This window comes from Sparus aurata, chromosome 13 (assembly GCF_900880675.1).
Source record: "Sparus aurata chromosome 13, fSpaAur1.1, whole genome shotgun sequence".
Classification (NCBI taxonomy): domain Eukaryota; kingdom Metazoa; phylum Chordata; class Actinopteri; order Spariformes; family Sparidae; genus Sparus; species Sparus aurata.
In genome coordinates, this window is record NC_044199.1 from 7,319,805 (window position 1) to 7,338,176 (window position 18,372).

Sequence of the window (18,372 nt, forward strand, 5' to 3'; positions counted from 1 at the left end):
GGCAGAGGCTGCCATGCAAGAGCCAACATGTTCATCAGGAGCAATTTAGGGTTCAGTGTCTTGCTCAAGGATACTTTGTCATGCAGGCAAGGGGAGCCCGGGATTCAAACCAGCAACCTTCCGATTACTGGACTACTCGCTCTACCTCCTTAGTACCTCCACAGTTGCTCCCAAGATCAAAGGTGCTTTATAAATTTATAAATCAGCCCACTATCACATTTAGAAAATATCAAGAACTAAAGGCGGTATAAAATGTTGTCCTTGTGTTTATGTTCCATATACTCATCACTTCACGTAACGCTGTGTTTAAAAAGTCTAGAGGACTGGATCACATCACTCCAGGTTTTCAGATTGTCACAATGGTCCCCTCTTTGTCAAAGAATTGATACCTGAATAATATCCTTGTTGTACGTTCCAACTCTTACGACTATTATTCTCATAACATGCACTGGACTCTGTTTTATTTTGAGAATTGGTGAATCTGTGTCATTCTGTTTGAGTTTATTTACTTACATTTTTTGTTATAATCTTAAAAAAAAAAAAAAAAAACGCATTATATATTTTATGTATATACAGTATATTATAAAATTCCTATCTGCGTGTTGTTATATTGTCTTTTTTTTCTGCCTTGATGATAAAAGGTGCTTAACAAATAAACCTGCCTGGCTTAATGACAAATGGGACTTTCCGTTACCCGGGGGAAGGAGTGGGTTTTTTGAGATGAAGTCATCTGTATTCCTTTTATACTCTCACTTCCTCTCACACATAATTAGCCTGATGATGCTTTTTTTTCCTTTCCTTTATCGGATTAAATCTGCGCCAAGGGTAGGAGCTGAGTTAACACTCAATGTTATCTGTCTGGGTTGACAAAACACGCCATCTTCGCTGTGTTTAATCAGCATCTGTGGCCACTGCTAATATGTGATGAAAGAGATTTTGAATGGCAGGTCGTGTGTAAATATAGCGACTTGTGTTTCAACTTGTTGCATTTCAGAGCAACATTTATAACACTAGTCATGCAATATGTGAGAGTTGGCAACCCGTGGAATTCATACTCAAAACAAACAGTACGGCATATCACCAGAGTAACCGTTAACCGCTGCTTACTGTGGCTGCAGTTAGCTGGTTAGCCTGATTAGCCATGCATCTAGCGGTGAAGACCAGGAGCTCAGCTCGTCAAAGGAGTGTTGGTGTTTACGTCACTAGAACTGGAACAGTGGACCATGCAACGGGCTGTTGCTAGCTAGCTAGCATGCTAACTTCAGCAGATAGCTCTGCAATACAATGCATGGATGTCACCGGTTTTACCGCCTTACATTCTGTTGATAATTTTGGTTAACTTTTAATTTTTTTCAACTAAAATACATACTTGCATATTGCACACTGAACCTTTCCTCCACTGATGCATTTGACATTTTAGTCATCAGTCTTACCATTAGGTCCTTTTGACGGTCATGTTGATGAGAATGTCTTGACGGATATTCTTGGGTCGATACGTTGCTGACCGATGCACAGCACATTGGCCTACAGGGTCTTTGACTCCTGGGTCTTTATCTCAGAACATGCAAAACAGTTCTCGTTGAAGCATGGCGTGTGTTGATTGGCTAAATCATGGGCTTGGTAGCTCCTGTCTTGCATGCTGCCGGAATCATCTGTGGGGAGGCAACTTGCTAAGTCAAGCATTTCGCTCAAGTGCAGGTGCACTGCAGTAATGAGCACAAATTGCCCAGAAAACAGAAACATGTGAACTAAATACACTTGCAAACAATTTGCAAATTGGTAATGCTTTCATGTGTGTGAGAAGAGATGCAGCACTCTCAACTGCGTGTGGTTATAACTGACTACGTATCGGAAGGCCTCGTTGGTATATTACGTTCAACATGGGCTATAATTGGACTCAACTATGAGCAATTGTGGCTTGGACAAAAATACATAGATGACACTGAAGAAGACGCACGCATGCATGTTGAACTCTGTTATGTCACTTAAAAAAAATATGCAAGAGCTTGTCAGCATCTCAGCTTTAGAAAAAGAGAGACCTGTGATGTGAAAGGCTTTAAAGACAATACAATACCCAGATATAAAGAATACTGCAGTTTGCTGCTCTACTACTTGTGGTAAAACCGTGCAGTTTATATCTTTGGTGTCATGCAGGTTGTGGGTTTGGATTGAGGGCTTTGTGGAGCTTTTATCGATGTCAGCTTTACCTCAGCTGTAGTTGCACATGGCTAAAGTGCTTGTATGCTTTATGTAAAGCCCAAATTGTATGAATTCAAAGGTTAAAAACAGTAATAGAAGTAGATAGTAGAAATAAAAGTTTTTATCAAGGTCTAACTGGACTCGAGCTACTCAATTTAGCAGGGCCTAAAGCTTTTTATAGTCTAGTACCTCGCAGATGTCTGCGTGACCAACTTTAGCTTCGAACAGAAGACAAAAACCACTTCCTTGTCTTCTTTTAGTCCAAATGGAGAAGTAGGACCGAGGCAGCCAGATGAGTGTATAATTGATTTCATTCACTGTCTCTCAGTTCTTCTGCACATCACTCATCTCGCTCTGCTTGCACACAAAGCCCTTTTTTTCTTCTTGGAACTAGATCAGGATCACCATCAGTGTAAGTGACACATTTCATTGATTAATGCTTTAAATTAGAAAACTGTAAATGGTGAGAAAAGATTAAATGATTTCATGTATGGACTTCACTTTTTGGACACTAATGGTGAGAGCACAGAAGAAGGAGCAGGTGCTGACATCTGTATCAATAGTATTTTAGCATTATTCGTCCTAAATCCGTATTTTTCAAATATTTTTTTAGACAGCCTCATAAATGAGGGAAGATACTGTAATTGTTTTTATGTTGACTTCACTTTAATATGAGCTTTTTCAGGAACCATCTGCACGTTGGTTTACACGTGTCCTCAAATGATGCAAAACATTCAATAATAGATGCAGAAAACTAAATGCGCAACTGATACATCGGAAAGAGGATCACAGATACGAAACTGTCGTCAATTCTTCTTTCAAATTCAACAGAATATTATGTCATAGAGCGAATTAGTCATTAAGAGATGAATATATGTATATATATATATACATATATATATATATATTTTTTTTTTACAATTTAAGTAAAGTTTAAAAAAAATCTCAAACCTAAATCAATGTTAAAGGATCACACTGGTATTTCTAAGAACATATCGTATACAGTGCAGCAACACAGTTGCTTTGCATAGTTTCCAATGATGTGAGGATGCACCGTAATGAAAAAGTGGAGATAATGCTGAAATGTTTTTCACCGCCTTCTAAACAGATAATGCTAATGTTTTTACACTATTATTTTATTCACTCTTGTCTGCTTACTTTTTTCTCTTATGGTTTGGATTTTCCAAAAACCATACCTTGTGACGCAAAGTCAGTTCAGTAGCTGACTCTTAAGGATCCTGTGGCACATCTTAGTCTTCAAACCGACATACTTTTCAAATTTCTCCATGCTTTCAAAAGCTGACAAATAATTCTTAGACAACAAAATGCTCATAATATTTTAGGTTTATTTTGTTACTTCTTTAGTTTTATTTTTGTACTTTACGTACTTTACAAAAAAGTGCATTCTGAAAATCAAAGAAATTTAAGGAGAAGTTACATTGTAAAATCTGACAAAAGTGACTTCACTTTCAAAGAAACAAGGGAACTACCAAGCAAAGTAGATGAATGGTTAAAACTATTAAGGTTGTCCAACTTAAATGTAGTAGTATCCTTTACTTGGTTATTCTGAAGTAATCGTTTCCTGACTTTTTTTAAAGTAAAGTCAGCTTTTACAATTTGCATTGCAGTTACAGCCATGTTACAGCTATGTGATTCATAGTGGCACTATGAGTGGTACTCAGATCAGCTGAATACCAGTGTGTGAACATATTCTGTGACAAGCAAAGGCACTAAAATGTTACCTAAGTAAAAGAACATGCATTAGAATCAAAACAAATTAGGAGTTAGGTAAAAGTACTTATTATGCAGACCAAATTTGGAACTATTTATATCGTGTATATGTCCGAAGTCTGGACCACCAAACAGTTCAATTTGGCCAGCCAGATTAAATCTTTGTTTTTTTAATAGACTACTGTTTATAGCTAGATTAAAAATCTCTTTTTATGCTGATTTATTTTTTGTGAGGTAAAAATGCTCTTCAAATATGATATATAAATATGAATAGATAACAAAATTACATATATGTAGACAACATTTTGCATCTTTACAATACAAAACAAACAATAAAACTCAACACAACACAATACAAAACAATACAGTAGAATACATAGAAATGCGATACAATACAAATCAATACAATATGATACGATACGATACGATACGATACAATACGATACAATACAATATTATACAATATGATATGATATGATACGATACAATACAATACAATACAATACAATACAAAACAATATAATACAATTAAGTACACTTAACTACACCACAATACAATACAGTGCAACAGGTGTCTGATTTTGGCCTCTCACTGTAAGTACTTTATATACTGCTGGCTATTTCAATCATTAATATTGTACCATAATGTATGTGTTCATGATATACTGAAATAGTTATTCAAATCTGCAAAACAACTTGAAACTATAGCTGTCAAATGATTGTATTTCAGTGAATGCTGAGTGACTCCTGGAATAGTAATATAAAGTAGCATAAAATGGGAAGCACTAGTGCCTCGTGATTGAACACAGTGCAGTGCCTGATAAGTTTCTTTCTAACACTTTAAAAATGAGGTTTAACCACACATCATTTATATATAATTATTGTCACCGCATAGATTGTGTATAGTACGGTTGTTATTAATGTTATGATTAGGGTAATTTCATCTGTGCTTCCTCCGAATTCTCCTTACTGCGTAACATTTGTGTTTCAAAACTCATTTTGAATTGAACTCCCAACCCATGTCTTTGCAGATACCAACATGAAAGGCCTCCTCTTCCTGTTGTGCTGCATAGAAATCCTGGGTGCGCCTTTGTGTGGAGCTGATCCTACTCAACCTTCTCCTACTACTGATCTGAGTACTACTCCTAATATGAGTACTTCTAATGATCGCAACAAAGATCCAATCATGACATCCATCACTGTTCTACCCCCTACTTCCGTCAGCACATCTCCACCCGCCAAGTCGGAGAGCAGTCAGTCAGCTAAAGCAATCTCCCGCGACTCCAAAAGTCCTCCCAGCACCCCCCAACCAGGCCCAAAGTGCACCACAATTAGCGATATGTTTTTCAAGGAGGAATGTCTTTCACTGTTAATGGTGACCGGCGGACTGCTCATAGCCTGTACCATTCTGCTGCTTGCAACTTTGTTGTTGTCGTGTAAGGTGTGCCGGCTGAGCAGACATATCAAGGTGCTGAGCAGCGACACGATCAGCAACTCCGAATACTGGATGGAAACGGCCAAGAAGGACAAAAGCAAATCAGAGGAAGAACCCAGAGAGACCACCGTGTTAATGGCTGACGTCAATCAAACACAGGAAGAGGTGGGTAATGGCGCCGCCAAGGAAGAGGGAGAGAAAGTAAACTCGGAGGAGCAAACGGAAGAGGAGGAGAAGAAGGAGGAGGAGGAGGAGGGTGACGCTGCCAAAACGGAGGAAGCTTCAGCTGCACCTGTAGCTGCCGCTGAAAGCTCATCCCCCCCAAAGCAGCAAGAGGAGGCCACTGATTCCCAGCCCGACAACGCTGCAGCAGCCTCCACCTCTGAGGGCACAGAGGAAGCAAAGGATGTGGTGTAGTGTTTGTGTGTGAAGGCAAAGAGTTTCCTGAGCAGCTGTCCTCACTTCCCTATTGCTTTACAACCTGTTAACTGTACATAAAGGATACTTTTATTTTGTAGTTTTCCCCCAGATTTTTATATATCTGTCAAACTGAGCACTGAGATTTTTTTTTTTTTGGTTGAAAAGAACAGGCCCATATTGTATTTTCTCTGTTATTTGTGTGTGTTTTGAATATTAGAATAATTTTAATATACAAATACATTTTTAGCGCAAGTCAATTTGTGACTCACTTGCTTTACTTTTTTGAGATGTACGTACATTTATGACCTATGACCAGGGGAATAAAGCAGAGATTGGTAACTTTTTTTGTCTTGAATTTATTACCATCCGTCCATTTTTTAGTCGTGGCTGTGTAACATGTGTGGGTGAGAAGGAGAGCGAGAGAGAGAGAGAGAGACAAAGAGAGGTCTGCTTGATTAGCAAGCAGAGAAGGTGCCTCTTCCGGGCAGCGCCACTCAACTCAGAATGAACGCTCTCTTTCACCTCAGCCAGAGCAGACAAAGACGCACAAAAAAAGCTTTCAAAAAAACCAATATGCGCTTGTTTCCGCCATCCTGTGCAGATATTTGTTCATCTACTTACTTGTGGCGCTGTGATGGATGTGGAGCTTTCATTACGAGTCTGAATAGTTTGCCCCTTCTCAATGAAGCTCTCTGCTTTAACTCCAGGTCAGCTCTGCTCCGACTTGCTGTAGCTCCGGGTGATGTGATGTGATTTTGGGGAATGAATCAGGAACAATATGATAATTAAAGAACTATGTTGTTATGGTGATACCAGGACTGAAAAGTAGACAATGACATTCTGACCACTTTTGAGTTGTTGTTCCTGATGAGCTATGAACCAGCTGTCAAGTGGCACAAAGTACTGATTTCTTAACCATAAGTTACTCTTTTTAGGCACCTTTGAGTTAATACTGAGTAGTTACCAAGTAAACAAATTTAATTATCATAATCATGATGTAATGAGTTACTTCTTAGTGACTACTCTGTATTATCTATCACTTAACTTAAGGTGGCACAAAAAGAGTAACTAATAATTAACTAATTAGTATTTGATGAGTCTACTTGGTAACTACCCAGTACTTTGTTTTTCTTTACTCGAGGGGGCAGTAAAAGAGTAACTAATGAGTAAGTAATCAGTATTTAAAGAGGCTACTTGATAGCTACTCTATAGTTTGTTATACCATACTTAAGAGGGCACAAAAAGAGTAACTAATGATTAACTAATTAGTATTTGATGAGACTACTAGGTAACTACCCAGTACCTTGTTTTTTTTACTCGAGGGGGGCAGTCAAAGAGTAACTAATGATTAAGTAATCAGTATTTAAGGAGGCTACTTGGTAACTACTCAGTATTATGTCTCACTTTACTTGATGGTACACAAAAAGAGTAATTAATGATTAAGTAATTAGTATTTGATGAGTCTGCTTGGTAACTACTCAGTATAATGTCTCACTTTACTTGAGGGGGCACAAAAAGTGTAACTAATGATTTAGTAATCAGTAATTAATGACTTTAATTGCTATCTACTTAGTAGTCTGTTGCCTTTCCTTGATGGTACACAAAAAGAGTAATTAATGATTAAGTTATTAGAATTTGATGAGTCTGCTTGATAACTACTCAGCATAATGTCTCACTTTACTTGAAGGAATACAAAAAAAGAAGGCTGTGATTAGGTAATTAGTATTTAATGTGACATTACTGGTTTCAGTGGCTGGTTCATAGTTAATCAGGATCGGCTCATGAAGAAAGTATGTCAATTTGCAGATGATTATGAACTAATCATTACCTAGTGATTCATTAACACAGCACACTCTCATCTTTTCTCCTGTAACTCATCATTATCTACTATATAATCCTTGTATCACCTTTATTCAGTGACTACTCGTTATCATCTCATTGATTATCAAGACATTCCTGATTCATCCCTCTTTCGTTTCTTAGTAACCACTCACTTTTTTGCGAACTTTTTTGTAAAATGTAAATGAGTTTCAATCTCAGCGCAGCTGGCTACTGGAAAAAGAAGAAAGACAAGAGAGGAAAGTACAGACAGTGCAGGTGAGGAAGTAGCCAATGCATCGCAAAAGAGGTACTTTGTTGAGTTTGCATGACAACGGAGCAAAGACAAGTACCAACTGACTATAAATGCCTATAAAGGAAGTCCCATCTGCTGCAGTGCAACATCATTTTGAGGAATATGTCACATTTCTTACATTTAAACCGTGATCACCATCCGTATCGCTGTCCAGTAGAATGCACAGTAATTATGTGCGGTGGAAGTACAGCATTGCGGTGCAGAACGGAGAGCTGCTCATACTGCTGATGGCAGGTGGAAAGCGGCAGTGGATGGGAGTCACTCTCCAGTAAATCTTGAAGGTTTCTGTGGCAGTGTCTACATTTACCCGAGGAAAATAACAACCAATTACAGCACGGCATTACTTTGCAAATGGATGCTTTAGAGAGGGGTGATATTGATTGGGGGGATAACCGATAACAGTCTAATTTATTTTGAGTACAAACAGGACTGCAATCAGTCAATTCATCTAACCGCAACAATGGCTGTCACTTTAAATGCAGAAGTAAATCCTGAACGCTCCCAGATAAGGGACTAAGGAGTTTTCTTTGTAGCAGCCTTGCATGCAGGGACCCCCCTCCATTATGCGCTCCATTTCGCCTTCACCCCCCACCCTTCCTAATACTTCCCCCCACACTGACACCCCAGCCCTCCCTCACTTCCACTGCACAGAGTAAATCCAGAGCCTGCAGTGCCTGATCGCGCAAACCCAAAAGATCCATAAGAGGACAAAACAAAAAAAGGACCAAAACTGGCAAGGCACTGAGGATAACTTCAAAAACCTGCACTGGACAAGTGAGCAAGGGTCAAATTCTATGAGGAGAATTCAGGCGTAGAGAAAAAAAACAAAAAAAAAAACATTCACCTTCAGCAGAGCAGCAGCTGGTCCCGAGGCTTGAAAGCAGGAGAGGAGAGGGGAAGAGAGGCTGGACAGCAAAAAGGAGCAGAGAAAAGTGACTGGAATGATAAGATGAGAAGGTGAGTTATGGACTAATTCAAAGACTTTTTTTTTTTTTCTTTCACACACATACACAATCTGCCACACCCCGGCTCGCACATACCGCAGCGTAGAGCTCCTGGCCGTGTCTTTGCCTGCCTTCGGAAAACCAGCTGATGCATGAGTCCTCCGTGGAGTCATTAATAAAGCCCATCTATTGAGCTAGTTCCCCTCCTCTGAGAGCATGGGACTGACTGCTCTGACAACCACTGATGACTGAAGACACAAACTGATGCCAGGGAGAATGACTACAGGGATTTCTCATCCTCTGTGATGAATGATGTTCTCGGATAGACTAGAAATATCCTCCTGCAGATCAGGTCAAATATTTATCAGTTATATATATATATAAAAAAAAAGGACACATTTCAACTCTCTCTCTCTCTCTCTGTCTCTCTCTACTGATGCTGCAGCTTTACAGCATGAGCGTTCCTCTGAAAGGATGCTGCCACGGCGTCTCTTAACACGTTCCTCCTGTGGTTTGGGGGAGTGAGTTTGGCGTGTAATGTGACTGTGTATATCTGCAAGCAATGCAGTGATGTGCAGCCTTGTGTGTGTGTGAGTACAGCACAGAGAGGGAGAGAGATAGAGTCTGGCAGAGGGTGGAGCTTTAGAGAGACGACGAAACAAGTTGTATTCAGCGCTGCTCTCTGCAGTTAGCACACGTCTCCTGCAGAAGTGTATCGTCCCCGTGTTCTCTATCCAAGCACACTGCAGGCATCACTTCGGCTTTCACAGCGCGCCTCTTTGAGTTCAGTAGGATGCCATGTAAGACTAACATTCCCCTCTCCCTATCCGTCTTTTAGCAGGCATGTGCTGCTGAAGCTCCCCCCTAATGAGGCCCTCCTGGAGCTCCTGCTCGTGTTGTTGCTGGGGTCGCACGTCCTGGCCGTGTGCCCCTCCACGTGCTCCTGCAGCCGCAGCCACAGGGAGGTCGACTGCTCCTGGAGGGGCCTGAGACAGCTGCCCGATGGGCTGCAGCACAACGTGCGCTCCCTCAACCTCTCCCACAACCGAATCCACCACCTGGATGGCCAGCTCACCTCGTACACCCATCTCCGCATCCTTGATTTGTCTCACAACCGGCTGAGCAGCCTGCCCAAAGGCTTGCCTCGTTCCCTCTGGCACCTCCACGCCGCCTCCAACCGCCTCCAGCTGCTGGACAAGAACGATACAGTCTACCAGTGGAATCTGCGAACGCTCGACTTGTCCAACAACAAGCTGGAGCGCGCCATCTTCATCAACAACACACTGACCAATCTGTGCATGCTCAACCTAAGCCGCAATAATTTCTGGACTTTGCCTACGAACTTGCCCGCGCATCTGGAGACTATTGACCTTTCCCACAACTTGCTTCTGAAGGTGCTTCCAGGCTCTCTGGACCGGCTCGTCAGACTAACCTACTTCTACCTGCATGCGAATCGCTTTTCCATGCTGCCCATTGGAGTGTTCGACACGATGACATCCCTTAGAGTCATCACTTTGGGCGACAACCCTTGGGCCTGCCACCTTTACGCCGACATCAGCTACTTACTCTCCTGGACTCAGACCACTCCTGCCCACGTCCTGGGCTGCCCCTGCCACACCCAGCCCGTCTGCGGAGGGGCGCGCCCAGGCAGGACAGGAGGGTGGCACTTTGCCTCCTACAACCAGCCTCCGCTGGCAGCAAGCGCCCAGGACCTGACCTCCATGCCACCTGACCCAAGTGTCACCGGGTGGTGGTACTTGTCCGTTTCTTCTCTCCTCAGCACCCCACACACTCCCAAACAGACCTGGAACACGCCGCACCAGCCCTTCACGGCCACACCCATCAGTATCTCCACCCTGTCACCCAGAAGAACGGGCACACACCTGACTATTAATCACCTCGCAGCAGAGCGCATGCCCCACATTGATTCTAATCTCATCTCTGGCGCACAGGAAGCCTCAACCGCTGACACCCTCCCCACCGCTGACACATCCCTTTTTTCCGAAACACCCGTCCCGGTTGACACGACGCTGGCCACACACCGCGTTATCACAACAGAGAGCCCGTCTGTACAGACAAAGAAGACAACGACTCTTCGCACCAGGAGCGTGAGGAGGCAGAATCAGTCCCCTCCTGGCGGCATCAGCAACAGCAGCCCGGCTCTGACAACCTGCTCCTACATCCCTCTCCTACGCAACCTGGGGCTTCTGTCTCTCTTTCTGCAGCAAATCATCTGAAAGACAAATGAAACGGCACAAACAAGTACAGCACAAACAAAGCCTGGTGGTGGCTAAAAGCCCATTTACAGCACAAGTTCTCTTAATCCTGATCCTGAGTGTGGTTTGATGCTGCTTTTATGATGATGAAAAAAAAGAAAAAGATGTTTTCTGATAAAAAATGTGAAACGCATCCACTCAAATGTCACTGATTTAAAAAATAAGAGTGTAATGAATATGGCTAAGCACATGGTGGCACTATACATTCAGGTACCAGTTTATTATGTAACTGGATGTGGCCCGGAGCTCAACTCAAACAACCCTTTTCGAGGTTGTCCAGCACACATTACGACCTACAAATTGTTGTCAATCCTTTTCTCTCTATTCCTGGCAGGATTTGACTTTGAATTTGGTGGTTATCTTTTTCTTATCATGGTGATATCCTTTAAATTATTATTATTTTTTTATATATATATATATATAAATAAATTGCACCGGCTTTCAAGATGATGTGATGATCAGTTCATTTGCGGCAACAGATAAACAACACTCTTAAAAATGAATCCACCAACAGCTAGTTTGATTGATTTTTCCTTTGAGTGCGCAATATTAAAAAAGAAGAAGAAGAAAACATGATTTATGAAAATCAAAACATTTTGCGTTATCTTATCAAAACAAAGCAGCACAAGTGTGATTAGTTTTAGCTTGGAGTGCGCCCAAGAAATCAGGATTGAGGAAATTGAATAAAATGGAGATATCTGTTCTTCTAAATGAACCCTTCAGTGTGACACTTAAAGGAGCGTTACGCAGTTTTTGGGGCCGACGTTATAATCAGAGAAACAAACTAAATAAACAAGCTGTCTTTGTTTTCGTGAATAAATTGAATGAACGCGCTGACCGTAAAGGACGACACAGTTTCCTACCGTATTACTTGTGTTTATATGTGGCGGACCCCGCCACCTTTCTAGCTTCAAACAGTGTTCTGTTCATTCTTTCTCTGAGAACAGCTTGTTTATTAAGTTATGAAAGTGGAGTGTGTATCATAACCTCTTTGATATTGTAAATATTCAAATTCAGACTTCAAAACGACATAGTGCCCCTTTAAAGTTTCACTTTACCTATTTTGACAACTCTTAATAGATGTCCTTGATGTCCCTTGTCTTGCTTGATACATGTAACAAACCACATCGCTCATCAGAGAAGCAATATTTTCCGGGGACAGGGTACGGAACTGGTCATGTGTCACACCGGGAGTGACAGAGACGCATCGGAGCGAAGCTGGGAACAAAACGGACGAACGCCGGCGTCACTATCTTTAACAAACTCTTCTGCATTTTGATCACATCTCAGACTTAAGTGTCCTTCATGATTCAGTGACGCTTGTGAAAATGATCTGCATGGTGACTGAACGTTCCAGGAATGCTAACCTAACCGCTGTATTGCCGCAGAGCGTCAGAGCACAGGCGCCCGCAGCTTATTTGTATGAAACGTTAAGATATTCCCATCTTGATTGCATTAACAGTGACGTGCCAGCCCACAGGATTTCACATCTTTCAAAAATACCTTTTCGGTCCCTGAAGGTGCCGAGAGAGTAAATGCATCTCAGCAAGCCGCATTTGATAAACTTAGGAGGGATAAAGTGCGAGGGGAGGCACTTTTCTGTAAAGTGGAATAAAATGTGCTGAGTTATTTACACCTTTTGATGATGTCTGAATTTTGCCTCAACTGCCTTTTTTTTCACACGACATTTTTTTATTTTTACATTTTATTTTTATCCCCGGGGAGAGGTCACACAAACAGCAATTTGTTTTCATTTAGTATTCAACGGCGACATCTCCCACGAGGCTCTGACATAGGCGTCAAACCCTCACGGCCGCTGAGGCAGTTGTTTAATTAGCAGGCCATAGATTTGTTTGATTATTGAAGGAAGATTCTCCGGGAACCAAAAGCACTTATTCACACCTGGAAACTGCCCATTACAGACAGCGTCACATCAGTAAGCGCTCTGAAATACAGTGGAGGAATGTAAAAGAAGTACATTTGTGTAAGTGGAGTGGGAATTTGAACTACTTTTCTTCAGTATTTTCCATTTTGTACAACTTTAGACGTCTACTTTTGTCTGACAGCTTTAGTCTCTTGTTCTCAGATTAGAATCTTTCATACTTTTTTTTTCCAGTTGAAAAAAAACAAACGTGGTGATTTTGAGCGAAGGATTAAGTGATCCTTCAGGGGTTGAGAAAAGATCACCTTAAAAATGAAAATACAGTCACTGTCTACTAATCTGATGAAATATCGGATGAAGTTTCGTAGTCCACAGAACATTTCTGGTAGCTTCACACCCAACAGCTAAGGTCAATGGGACTTGATTTGAAATCTAAAAAAACAAAAAAAAACAAACGGAAATATTAAAACTGCTCCATACAGCTTGTCTGGCATAATCCGAGTCTCTGGAAGCCAGAGGATCCCAAATTGATTTGAAAAGACGCCGTTTACACACTTTAAATGCCCAAATCTTCATGGTAGCGGCTAAGCTAAGAGCATTAGCATCCCATCTGAGGAGTACACATAAGCTCGGGCGGACGTTGAGGGTGTAAATAACATCTTTCGGTGCATTTTCGGTGATTATACTGGATGAGCTGTGTGATTTATGCTGGTTTAAAACAAATCTACTTCAGTTGCTCAGGAGAATCCTGCAGTGTTGCTTTGCTGTGAAGCCCCAGAAACTTCCGCCCAACTTTTCCGTCGGCATGAGGGTGAGTAGCAAACGACTGAATCTTCCATTTTTATCCTCTGAACCAAATAAACTGTTTTCCAACGGGCCCTCTCGGTTAAGTTGTAAAATGCATCATCGCAAAGCTGTTTGTTCCGGGCTCAGGAAAAGTTGAGCGTTTTAAAAATAACGTGGTTCTCGCAGGACAAAACATTTTAGATTGGAAGATGATTCATTTGCTGTAGGCTCCCCAGCAATATAAAAAAGTAGATAAAACTGTCTCAACCTCGAACACCTGCAGCAGTAAAATGCAACATTAACATTAACGCAGCAGTGATGTCAATCCAGGAAAAAACATTATATATATAACAGTCAAACTATGACAGGGAACATTTTAGGATTTTTACTGCATAATGAGTGCTTTTAATTTTGATGGTTTGAGGACATTTTGCTGATAACACTCACCCACTTTTTATTCAGTTAGTTTTATGAATGGGGACTTTTGCTTCTGGTGGAGTATTTTTTGCAATGTGGTGAGGAAGTGGACGCGTGAAACAGTCTGCTGTACATGCAGAAATCTATATACGACATGGAAAAGAGCCTAAGAGCTATGTGATCTTTGTCGATGTCCTGAAGGGAAGTGAGAAAACCTCCCATGCTGAAACATCTGCGATCCTCCAGACGGCGTGTGGCGCAGGGAGGTGCGAGTCCGGCGAACAGGTGACCCCGCGGTTCAGCCACAAGAGCGAAAATATCACCGTCAACACCCAGACTGTGAATAATAAACATCTGATCTGATGCCAGTTTGGCCGTGGATCACACATGAAGGGCCAACAAAAAGAGACTTTAGAGAATGTCTTTTTTTTTTTTTAAATGACCTCACAACTGGATACAAAGATGTATAATTATGTGGTTGATGACAATTGGAGGGTTTTTTTTCCTGGAAAGTGCAAAACATCAAATCTTGACATTCTTCTGAATAAGAAGAAAAAGGAATAAAAAGTCAGGAAGAGCGAGCGGAAAAATAAGTGATGATTTTTATCTGCACGCCAGCCTTCATACTGAAAAACACCTGCTGAATAAATTGTGTGTATTTATAGCTTAGAAGCCGGAGCAGAAGGAAAACTTGCGGCTGGCGTGCAGTTTATTTATACGCCTGATTCAAGTCCCAAAGTAAAAGATAACTATGGTTTCATTTCCCCCCCACGTCAAGTCTACGCTTCTCCTTTGACTCGCATCCCCTCATTGATTATTAAATGATTATCTTATTGAATTTATTCCAACACGTCCTCCAAAATGATACATTTCTGCCACTATAGCCAGATAGTTTGATTTTTTTTACTGTAGACCTAGTTTAAGTGACAAAAGGGCAAAAGGCAGAGTGAGGATGTGGTACAATTTCTGACTGAATTCATGTTGGAGCATTTTTATTATATTTTTCTCAGAAAAAAAAAAGATGGAAGGGAATAGATAGGAACCTATTTTGATATCTATATTACTTTTTAACTACAGAGATAAGAAGAAACAATACAACCACTGAATCGTCTTCCCTCTCTTTTGCTGTATTTCACACATTGTAATCCATAAGGAGACTTAACATGGTATATATATATATATATATATATATATATATATATATATATATATATATATATATTATCCTTTTGCTTCTCTTCAGCTGCACAACCTCAAAACATCTCCTCCAAGTACAGTACAGCATTGTATAGGTGCCAGTGCGTTGGCCCTGCTTGCCAATTATTTTCTCTGTAGACAACACAAAGTCATGTCAGATTTCTCTTCTGGCTTCTCCTAATAACTGACAAGGTGTAGAAGGCGAGCATCATTTACGGCTGCCATGCCTCCCCCCCTCTCTCTCTCTCTCCACCCGGGCTTGTTTCTGAGTGAGCTGCCTTCTTTCTCTCAGCCACACTCAATAAGACTCAACCTCAGGGTACTTCTTTATACCCGCTGCCCTCATGTGTCCTTGCGCATTTAATTCCCCCCATCGGCTTCATACATCACCCAGCTTTTTCGTACGTATGGAATAGCTTTAATAGCATAGCGTTTATTACCATGTAGGGTGGGTGAGTGTATGTGTTCTTTATTCATCTTTGTGTGTGTGTGTGTGTGTGTTGAAAAAGTCAATTTTCTTGTGTTTTTTTTTTTTTTTTTTTTGAGGAGCACTGCTTACAAGTCTGGCTCTCCGCCAAGCTAACAGTTTGGAGTAAGTTTGGAACTGAACTTCTTTTTTTGGGGGGACTGCACAACAGAAATAACAGAGCGTGCAGGAAGCAGCCCCTGCATCCGAGCTGTTCCCCTTTCTGCAGCAGCCTGCGGACGTCACACAATCTTCTCCCTTTCGATAAGAGAGGCCAGACGGTCACTGTGGGTGGTGAACCGGGGTGTGATTTCTTTTCTCTTTTTTTTTTTTAGACTCGCCACTCCCGAAAGGAACACAAGAGATGTGTCACTTACTTTTTTGCACCACCTCCACGAGCAGACAGAAAGACACATGAGCACAAATGACATCAGCTCCTCTTTTTGATTGCATGTGCTCAAAGTGCCCTCTTGTGGCGGCGGGACTGAAATGAATGTTTATACCCAAAACATGACAACAACAGCAGAGAGATTTCGGTGGCCTCACCAAGGCACAACATGCCTCCGAAAAATGTTTCAAGGTCAAAATCTCACGACACTTTGGAATACACGAGGAATTAACTGCAAAGACAGGACCTTGATAATTCAACATGAATAAATGGACTTAAAGGGTCAGTCCACCAATTTTGCACATTCAAATCTTTTTTTCAGATCACGTGGAGAGCTACTACTATGTGTGGGAAAAGTAGCATGAAGCTTTTTGTGGCTCCAGAGGAAGCACTCTGTAATCCGATTCCCTCCGGTGATGTCACTCAGTGGCTGAGTGGCACTGTGGGCAATGTAGGCACCAGATTTATGAAAAGCAGTTACAGCAGCAACACACGTGGCGCCTAAAACATCAAAATCAATACAGCACAACGAGAAATATCAGCTTCTCTATTCCGCACATGCCTCCACCTTGTCAAAACTCGATGCAGCCTCGCTATTGAGTGCCAATTCATCGGATTACTTGTCCTCTGGAGCCACAAAACGGCTTCCATGCAAGCGGTAGCACTTCCCAAGACTTGTAACGACCCTCTAATGTGTAAAATTGTTACCCTCTAAAAAACTTACGGCTGTTTGTCTCCAAATTTGTGGACTTATCTTTACATTTCTAGACCAATCTTCTTCTCGCAGGACATCATCCCCAAGCCCGAGATAAGAGAGCAACTAAAGTCAGAGCAAAAGATGAAGGATAGCGCCCCACAGTACTCAGGGGGAACCTTTATCTCACATCAAACGGGACAATCACGATGACCAGCAACCCGCCGGCCTAATGTACACCTAATGAAACGCTCGTTTTTGTGGACCATGTATATGCCAGCGCTCCTCCTGAGAGCCAAGAGCAATGTTGCCCCCCCCCACCCCGTCTGGCCACTGATCAGCTGAAAAGCGAAACGTGTAGGAATCTGGAAGAAATAACAAGGTGTACTCCAGCAACCGGAAGACTGATGAGACAGGCAAAATTCTACCCTGCAGCATAGTGAGGTTGGGTTGGGGGGGAGGGAGGGGGCTGAGGATATGGTATCTCTCGCTCTCGTCTCAATGGCACAGACAAGGCAAGGTCAGTGTTAAGGTCAGTGGTTGCAGGATAGGGAAGTGGTTGGCAACTGAGAGAATATATGGTGGCAGCCAGTTAGTGGGGAGGCAAAATAAAGTAAAAAGGAAAGGAGGGAGAGTGGGTTCGGGTTGAAAACAAAGAATGAGCCAGGAGACAGAGAGCGACTGCTCAGCTGCTCTGTCCATGGAGGCCTTCCTCTTGTACCACTCTTAGAGATATATGTGAGGCACAGCACTCGTATAAACAAACTGAGAACAAGTGACCGAAAAACCCAGGGCGCTGAGCTCGTAAACTGTAGGCTTATTGTGTGTGAGTCTGCAGCTGCAGCTGCGTGCATGCGTGAGTCTGTTTTAACGCCGCGCTAAAGAGGAAATCTGAAGTGTGTGCTGTAAATTTGCATGATAAACCAGAGAGCATGCTGCACAGCTGTCCGGAGGAGGATCTCAGCAAAAAAAAAAAACGTGGTTCAGAGAGTGGAAAAAAAAAAACAAAAAACACAGCTCACTTTTCAAAATAATGCTCAGCAGATTCAAAGAAGACGCACATAACTCACATGACGTGGGCAGTTTCACCTTCAGAAGGGTATATACCGCTTCCTCTGTCTTAACAACGCCCTCCGAAAGGCCACCGTGCACATGTTTCTCTCTCTCCCCCCCACCTCTCAGTCCCCCCCCCCGCTGCCCGACTGTACAGGTGATGGGACGGCTCCTCGCGGCGCTTTAATGCCACTCGTCATCATCTGTGACATACAGCTCTCTCTGGAGTCGTGCAAACAGCAGCCCGAAACATTCCAGGGAGCAGCGGGGGCACAAGCTTATCTCCCAGCCCAGTGGAGCAGGTAAATGATGTCGTCATCATCCACTTGTGTTGGAGCCTGATTGGTCTG

The 18,372-nt window shown here is 42.1% G+C and overlaps 2 protein-coding genes and 1 long non-coding RNA gene across 3 annotated transcripts; 2 read left to right on the top strand and 1 right to left on the bottom strand.

Moving 5' to 3' along the window:
• The first annotated feature begins 2,435 nt into the window (after window positions 1–2,435).
• On the top strand, window positions 2,436–6,124 carry LOC115594707 (uncharacterized). The gene is made up of 2 exons (XM_030438924.1): window positions 2,436–2,611; window positions 4,962–6,124. Exon 2 carries the CDS (start codon window positions 4,970–4,972, stop codon window positions 5,780–5,782), a length of 813 nt encoding a protein of 270 aa, XP_030294784.1. The 5' UTR covers window positions 2,436–2,611; window positions 4,962–4,969; the 3' UTR covers window positions 5,783–6,124.
• Window positions 6,125–7,325: 1,201 nt separating this feature from the next.
• On the bottom strand, window positions 7,326–8,511 carry LOC115594708 (uncharacterized). Its single transcript, XR_003986543.1, has 2 exons — window positions 8,038–8,511; window positions 7,326–7,837 (listed from the first exon to the last, which is right to left on the bottom strand). It is a non-coding gene; the product is annotated as an uncharacterized LOC115594708 (long non-coding RNA).
• Window positions 8,512–8,743: 232 nt separating this feature from the next.
• LOC115594706 (oligodendrocyte-myelin glycoprotein-like) lies at window positions 8,744–12,793 on the top strand. Its single transcript, XM_030438923.1, has 2 exons — window positions 8,744–8,876; window positions 9,702–12,793. The coding sequence occupies exons 1-2, from the start codon at window positions 8,869–8,871 to the stop codon at window positions 11,098–11,100; spliced, it is 1,407 nt and encodes a 468-aa protein (XP_030294783.1). The 5' UTR covers window positions 8,744–8,868; the 3' UTR covers window positions 11,101–12,793.
• Window positions 12,794–18,372: the final 5,579 nt, after the last annotated feature.